Genomic DNA, 8238 nt, shown 5'->3' on the forward strand with positions numbered 1-8238 from the left:
CTGATCACCTGTACTATTGACCATTATTCTTGATACATTCCATGTTACAGGATTATGGGTGTGGTCTCTCCCTTCCTGTTGTGACTATACCCCTCTGGAAGCCAGAGTCAGTAGTTTTTGCCCAATCTGCCACCTCCTTTGGATAGCAAAGAAGAGCTGACGTTTTAGTGACAGCAACGCCTGGCAGGTTCTAGATGAGCCTCCTACGAGCTGTGCTCCCCGTGAAGGCCTCCTTCCCCTGCATCCAATACCCCTTTGCTTTCCTTTGCAGGAGGAAGGCCGACCTCTAAGCCATCCAGGTAAGACCTGGGCTGTATTCCTAAGCGGGTAATGAAATGCCTGTAGGGGCTGAGCCTGGAACTGAGTGTGTTACTGCTGAGAGCTGTCACTGCTTGTGGTGCTGAGACGGGCCGCACCAGTTTCATGTCCCACCCCACCCCGGGATATCTCGAGGCGATTCCTCCCCACCCCCTTATCTTAGCTACACAGGCCTTTTTCTAGCATCAAGTTGTTGATTGCCTTTTATTTATTAGCTTACATCTTTGTACCACTGTTGTCTTGGTTGTCTGAGTGACCACTGTGATCATGGAATCCCCCCACGTCCTAAGATGGTCTTAGCGTAGTCAGGCTGGGAAGCCCTGGACACGGCCAGTGTAACCAACTCCTGATACGACGACAGCCGAGAACATGGTGCCACACAGCCTGGCTGCCCAGAGAGACCCCTCTGCCCAAAGGAGGGGTGCCCGAGAAGGAAGGGCTGCCATCTTGGGTCCCAAGGTCTGACTCTGGGAGCCATGCCACAACTCCTAAACTATCCCCAGCGAGCCCATGGGGGCAGCACCCCAGCCACCCCGTGTTCCTCCTGCCTCCCCCGTTTTCTCTGAGATCCTGAGCGGGGGCTTTGGAGCCAGGTGTGAATCTTGGGTTTTTCCCTGTCTAGCCACAGAGTCTAGAACTATCATTTCACCTCTTGCAACCTCCATTTCTTTCAATATCAACTTAATATTGTTATAAGCACTAGCACAGTGCCTGGGATACTGTAAAGTCCGGAAACACAGATGATATTAATTTATCATGCTTCATAACAGACCATGACAACAGACCATTTGCTATGTACTCATCTGTGTCTCCAGGCTCGGCAACCAACCTTTGGTAAAGACGCACTTACTAGGAATGATCGTTCTAGCATCTTTGCTCAGGTTTGGGGAAACATCAGTGTTTCTGTCTCATAGGAGCTCTTCAGACTCAGACTCCCAAGAGCCCACCTACCACAATGTTCCAGGCTGGGTAGAAATGCAACCAGTGTACAGCAACGGTGAGGCCCGGGGACTCGCTGTGGGGCAGGGAGGACCCCAGGCTTGGTCGGGAAGGGGTGGGGCAGCAGCTGAGGAGGGGACTGTGCAGCCCCCAGGAGGGATCTAGCCCTCCAGAGAACGAGCTATAGGTGGGGGAGGAGGAAGTGGTTAGACAAGAGGTAAGAACCTTACATCCTCTCAAATTTCAACTTCTTTCCAAGTAAATCCTCGACAAGGAGAGGTGATATACTCAGAAGTCCGGGGAATTCAGAAGAAAAATTCACATGCAGGTAAGATCTGAATGGCCCTGGCTTTTGACAGCTGATTATCACGCGTGGCCCTCCAGACAGAGGTCCCTCTTCTGGACTCCAGGGCTTCTTGACTTGCGCCCACCTTCCTGACAGCTGGAGTTAATCCAAGCCCCCTGGGCAGCGCTGCTTTCTCCATTCTCCACAGATGGCCTCAGCATAAGCTGAGCACAAAGCCACCACCCTGGGCAGCCACGTAACCTCTGTAAGCTTCAGCGTTCCCAACTGTGAACCGAGACAGGACCACCATTCCCTACCTACCTGTTACCAGTTTCCTATTGTCACTGTGGCAGGTGCCCACAAGCCTGGTGGGATTTTGATCTCCCTGTGTGTAGGTCACAGGTCAACTGGGCTACACTCAAGGTGTTGGCAGGGCTGCACATTCCCTTCTGGAAGCTCCAGGGGAGAGCGCATTTCCTGGCCTCCTCGGCTTCGCAGGGACACCCCTTTCCAGGGCTCGCAGCTCCCTTCTCCTACCTTCAAAGCCCACAATCGTGCATCTCTCTCAGCACTGCTCTTCCACAGTAAGGTCACCCTCTGAGCACAGCTGGGAGAGAGTCTCTGATTTTAAAGTTCTTAAAATCCCACCTGGACAATCCGGGAAAATCTCCCCACTCCAGGGTCTTTGGTCACATCTCTAAGGTCCCCTCTTCCATCTCACGTTGCATTATTCACAGGATCCAGGGATGAGGGCACTGACGTCTTTGTCGAGGGGGCATTATTTTGTCTGCCACACTCTCTCTCAGGGGTATTGTGAGGATCAGATGAGAAAGGAGGTGTGGAAGGGGCATGACCACAGCAGAGGGCTGGGCAGCTTTGATGGTGACCCTATGCGCTTGTCTGGCTGTGTCGTTAACATCACTTACGGGAGCTGCTCTGCGGTGAAGGACCCCAGCCTGGCTTCCTCCTGCTAGGAGCAAGAAAGCGGGACAACAGCCTTTATGGCAGACTCCTTTCTAATTCTGCTCTGTAAAAAGGGCTGTGTGATTTTAGCCATTCTACTTCCCTCTCTGGTTTTCTGATCCGTGTTGTATAAAATCAAATGAGCAGTGTTTGTGCCCCTTCTGGTTCAATGGCCCACCGCTAACACATACGAACTCCTTCACACTTACTGCTGCCTTTCAGGTGAGTAAAGCTATTATCCCCATTTTACAGATGTGGAAACTGAGGCAGACTTAAATGGCTGGCCTGAAGTCACATAGCCAGTAAAGCACAGACCCGTCAGTCTCCAGTCCAAGACTTGCTACCCAGCGCAGTTCCAGGGAGCCCCAAGGCTCGTGCCCAGACAGGGCACGTGCCAGACAGAAGGAGGGAGCCCTATTTGAAGAATGTCATATTTCATTCCAGTTTTAGGAAATATAAAAATAATAATAATTCCTAACATCACGTCAGTATGTGTTGAACTGTTCCCATGTGCAGATACAGATGATTTATATCGTCTGTTATAAACAAATATATGATAAAAAAATATACATGTATATACTTATACTTTGTTTGTTTACAGCACTCAAAGCTGTTCCTGGCACATAGGAACTGGTCAACACTTGATAGGTATTAGAAAATACATACACGCACAAATAAACTCATGTAAATTTACAATAAGCCTATAGGTAGACGATATTATTATTCCCATTATATAGAGGAGAGAACTGAGCAGGAGCTGCTGGGTGACATGCCCAAGGCCGCAGAGGTGGCACGGCTGCCCCGGGGCTTAGTCTGAGGCGGCCTGGGTCTGGAGGGTGCTCTCTAAACACCGCTCTGCCTCTCTCCTGGCCAGGCTGCTTCGCCAGGACACATACTATGAGGCTATGAATAACAGGATAGAAGGTATATTTCTCTCTTTTGAGAGCCCCCAGGGGGCTCAAAGTGGGGACAGCATGTGAAGTGACGTTGAGGTGGTCAGATTTGTGAGGCTGAAAATCGGAAGGCGTGGCGACAGTACAGGGGCAGGACCCAAGGAATGGCTGTCAGCTCACAGGAAGGGCAGCCACCCCAAGGAGGGCTGTGGCCGGGCCGACAGCACAGATGCAGGGCTGGAGCCCTGAGAGGGCATCCCGCGGCTGAGCGCTTCCCTTCTCTCCCCAGCGGCCTCCTCTGCACCGGGGCTCCAGAGCAAGGTGAGTCGTGTGGCCTGCACGCCCCGCACCCCCATGGCCTGCTGGGCTCTGGCCCTCACCTGTGCTCTCTCCCCCAGGATTCCTCTGTCATCTACACTCAGGTGAAGAGAGCTTCAGCCCCAGCCTGCAGGCCCCAGCTCTTGGCTTCCTCGGCTCCGCACAGATGAGTCCACACAGCTCTCGGACTGCTGTCTCAGCCTCTGCACCCCAAAGCCATCCTTGGAGGAGAAGGGATACTGAAGTGGGAAGATTTAAACTGCCCCAGGCCACGTCCAGGGGCCTCCATGTTAAGTGTCTGCGCCCTCCGTGTGATGGGGACACAGGGCCCTGCAGGACCGCCTCCTCTTCCCAAGGTCCAGCCCTGCCCTCGCCTTCTTGTCTAAGGCCACGGCTCCCCTCCCGGGGCCCACCATGTCCCCTGGCTGCCTGAACCCAGGACAACTTCTCTCCTGTGCACGTGCCAATATCTCCCTGCCCGAGTAAGGGTTTTTCACAGCCCAAGACCCTTTCCATCCTGCGGGAAGTAACCCAGCACACTCAGGGCCTGCAGGACCGAAGGATGCAGATAGAATGCGTGTCGGAATATAGGGGGCGCTCCGTTACTGTTTGCATGAGGAAGTGAAGGGATGGATGAGGAAGACTATGGGTAATTACGAAGCCTTCCTCCCCTTGAACTGGCTCACAATTCAGTGTGCTCCCTGGGAAATCCAGGAACGACTCCTCTGCCTTCCCCGAGTCAGAATAAACCAAGAGGAGTTTGGATAAAGCAAGCTCTGTTCACCAAGCTGGCTGGGGTGGGGTGGGGGGAGCCAGAAGGGGGCTTCTCAAACTTAACTTTGCTTAAGGATCACTGGGGATCTTGTTAAGATCCACTGGGTGGAGGCGCAATCCTGCCTTTCTAACACACTCGCAGCTGATGTGGCTGGTCCCGGGACCACAGCCGGTACCGAGGCCCTGCAGGCCAGGCACCACGGCCTCAGCGCATTCCCGCAGCTCCCACCGCACCCTGCGCTGCCCTCCCACTAGAGCCCCACCAGCTGCTGTTGCTGAGAGAGCTTCTCAGCCACATGCTGGGTGTCATCAGCCACCCTGGGTGGGGAAAGTAGCTGCCGCCACCTTTATTTCCCCTCCTCACTCCCCAATGAAAAAAGGGAATGGATACACTGCGAATAAACACACCTCTCAGACTTCCCCATCCCAAGTCCATCTCTCCCACCTCTGAGTCATGGGTTGTTTTGTTCCACTTTTCTGATGTCCATCACACCCTATCTTGCTCTCCACCTTCCGGTGCTTCCCTGAGTCTTAAAAGCACTTGCCTCTACTGGTTTCACAGATACAGCCACAACTTCAGTGCTGGCACATGAGGCTTCAAAACTTGAGAACTAAAAATAGAGAATTCAGGAGTGCAAAGTGCGCAGCAAGAGACGGAGGCTTCTGCTCCAGCCAGGGCCGACGGCGCTGTGCTTTGGTGCTGCCCACCCGGCAGAGGCTGCGTGCGTTCTTTACTGGATGTGTCTTTGAAGCCATCAGTCTGTTTGGAGCTGAGCTGGCTGCTGAACTTGAAAGAAGAGCTCTGAGCCGTAGGCTGTCGTGTTTTGTGGTAGGTCTGGAGTTTGGGCAAGGCTTTGACCAAGGGCTGTAGGGCTGCAGATGCACACGCTGACCATTAGGCAGTGGTGAGCAGGTGCGCTGGACTCTGAGGGCTGGAGCGGCCCAAGACACAGCTGTGCTAGTCCTGCCACTGTGGATTCAGGCAGCTGCTTCTGTCAGCCAAGCGTCCCAGTTCCTCCTGGCACCTGGGGGCATGCACCTCCCGCCCCCACTCTGGGGCTCCCTGTTGGGCTGAAGTGCAGCCATGCAGGGAAGTTGACTTTGACAATGGGACATTGGAGGCAGTGGATTGATTCTGTTCCTATTCCTCCTCTCCATCCCCAACTCATATGCCTCAATCAGAGGTGCAAAAACCTTTATGGCCTCCCTTAGGACACCCAGAGGGAACAAGCAATCAACTTGCTGCAAGCTGTAGCCAGGTTGGGGATACACACCTTTAAATGTGCTCTCTTCTTCCCCAGCCTCTCTCCCATCCTCTCTCCCCTGCTCCCAGGATTCAGTCACCCATAATGTGTTAGCACATGAGCTTCAGCTCCAGGCTATTTTCTAGGAAACCCGGGCTAGGACAGCAGGTCCCATAGGCCTTAGCAAGTGGGAGGGCGTGGCGAGGGCCTAAACAAAGCCAGCATCCTTGGAAAGGGACCCACTTTTTTCTCAACAGGTGTGGTTTTCCTAGCCATAAAAAAGAATCTTTTTATTCAGGCCTTTGACTCATTGGAAGCCAGGGCAGTATTTCCTGCTTTCAATGCAAGGTAGACTTCCACGAGCATCACATAGCTTCCCAAGCTGCTTGGGAAGGCGGGACTGAGCCCGTTGACCCAGCCTCAGTGGAGACTTTCAGAAAGGAAACCAGACCAGAGACACGAGTCAAAAACCACAGCCCTGGGCTGCCTGGGCATGAGGAGAGAGGTTTCCTTCACTACAGACCTGCAGCTGCCATGCAGATGGGACAAGAGAAAAGCATTCCCTAGACGTGGGGTTTTAGGCCTAACTCAAATCAAAAGATGAACAACAGCCCGAGTAGCTGGGGACTAAAGAGGAAAGTCTGCTCACAGCCAGTTACGGAACCACATTACCAAACTACCCAGTGCAGCGCTGAGCAGGCATAAGCCCCTGGCTCAGAAATGGAAATTTTTAAATTCCTCTGTGGGAAAGAAAGGCCCCTCCAAGGTGGGTTCCCACCTCTGGCCCAGGACAGTACATGCACAGGGGTGAAACAAACCTCTTGTTGGAAGATTTCTCCCACTTGAGTTAAAATTAGAGACTCCAGACAGATAGGAAGGTTGATGACATTCTGGTGAAACTAACATTCCAAGGATGTTTTCCTTTGGAAAGATGTCCGTTCAAGTCCTGTGCCCTTATCTCAATGGGACCGATGGTTTGTTCTGACGTTAAGTTGTGTAACAGTTCTTTGTATGTTTTGGATATCAGATGTTTGTCTGATTTCACTTACATGTGGAATCTAAAAGACAAAATAAATGAGCAGAGCAAACAAGCCGGACTCAAAGACACAGGAAACCAACTGGTGGCTGCCAGAGCCAGGAGCCCCTGGGGGTTAGGAGGAATAGGTGAAGGGGAGAGAGAAGAATAATCTTCCAATTATAAAATAAATAAGTCATAGCATGTGTGTGCAGCCTAGGGAATGTAGTCAATAATATTGTAGTAACTTTGAATGGTGACAGATGGCAACTAGATTTGTAATGGGGCATCATTTTGTAATGTATAAAAATACCAAATTACTATGATATACACTGAAATTAATAGAATAGTGTATGTCAATTGTACTTTAAAAAAATATTTTCCATACACTCTCCATGATTCACGTATCAGTCTCTTTGGCAATGCTAAATGTTGAGCTCTGGGCACATAATTTTATGGGGGTCACTGGTTTAGGAGCTTGAGATTGGCTTCTTTTCTAAAGTCAGCAAGTCTAAGGCTGTGCTGCAATAGGCTGACATGTCCCATTAACACTCTAGATTCTTATAAATAGTGTCTTTCTGCTCAGGCTGCTATAACAAAATACCACTGTGGTGGTGTATCAACAGTAGGAATTTATTTCTTACAGTTCTGGAAGCTGGGAAGTTCATGATCAAGGTGCTGGCAGATTCAGTGTCTCGTTAGGGCTTGATGCCCTGTTCAAAGACATGCCCTCACATGGCACAGGACATGCCCTCACGTGGCACAGGGGGCAAGGGTGGGCTCATGACCTAATCACCTCCCAAAGGCCCCACCTCCTCACACCATCACACTTGGGATTATGTTTCAACACATGAAACTGAAAGGGGCACATACATTCAGTTTGTAGCAAATTATAAAATACTTCATCTACCAGCTAACCTTGGGATAATTTGAGCATGAAAAATAATATTTTTCCCTTAAAGGAAAAGAAAGAGCAGGCAAAATCTCCTCTTGCCAATAGGCAACAGATAATAAACAGAGAAGTAACACTGACGGTAGGATATCACCACTTTGCAATCCCATGGGTAGCAATTGATTCAGGCAGGGATCACCCGGGGATGTTAGAATTCCTGGACGAGATGCACCCGGTCCCAATGCATCACCGCCCCAGGACTTGTCGATCAAAAGCGAACTGTACCTGCACGATGGACAGATCTGGCAGGGTCGGTCTTCATGCTCATGAAGCGATCCAGCATCGTATCACTGGCGGTGGGCGGCGGGGGTGACGCTGACCCTGGGGACTCCCTATGTGGCATGGTGGGAAGTCGTGTCTTACCCATGGAATGCTCTCATCAAAGAAGCTGACCCAGAAACTACTGGAGGGGACACACAGATTCAGATCATGGGCCATTCTGAGACGCCTCAAAACCGTCAGTGTTGTGAAAGACAAAACCAGAAGTGTATCCAGACAAGGGGGGCCGGAGAGACATGGTGACCTAATAGAGACGT

General features: G+C 51.4%; 1 protein-coding gene across 3 annotated transcripts in view; it reads left to right on the forward strand.

Moving 5' to 3' along the window:
* The window catches only part of FCRL5 (Fc receptor like 5), a 37432-nt gene extending 30325 nt beyond the window's left edge, over positions 1-7107 (forward strand). For 2 of the 3 annotated variants that reach the window (XM_073221291.1, XM_073221293.1), the window contains exons 12-16: positions 272-299; positions 1233-1315; positions 1517-1585; positions 3689-3720; positions 3798-7105. In XM_073221291.1, coding sequence (XP_073077392.1) covers positions 272-299; positions 1233-1315; positions 1517-1585; positions 3689-3720; positions 3798-3887 — 302 coding nt within the window. In that variant the 3' untranslated portion in view covers positions 3888-7105. Of the gene's footprint in view, positions 1-271; positions 300-1232; positions 1316-1516; positions 1586-3688; positions 3721-3797 lie in introns of all 3 variants that reach the window. The other variant, XM_073221292.1, reaches the window with a different exon arrangement.
* The last annotated feature ends 1131 nt before the right edge of the window (positions 7108-8238 follow it).

The sequence above is a fragment of the Manis javanica genome, chromosome 14 (genome assembly GCF_040802235.1).
Source record: "Manis javanica isolate MJ-LG chromosome 14, MJ_LKY, whole genome shotgun sequence".
In the NCBI taxonomy this organism is placed as follows: Eukaryota; Metazoa; Chordata; class Mammalia; order Pholidota; family Manidae; genus Manis; species Manis javanica.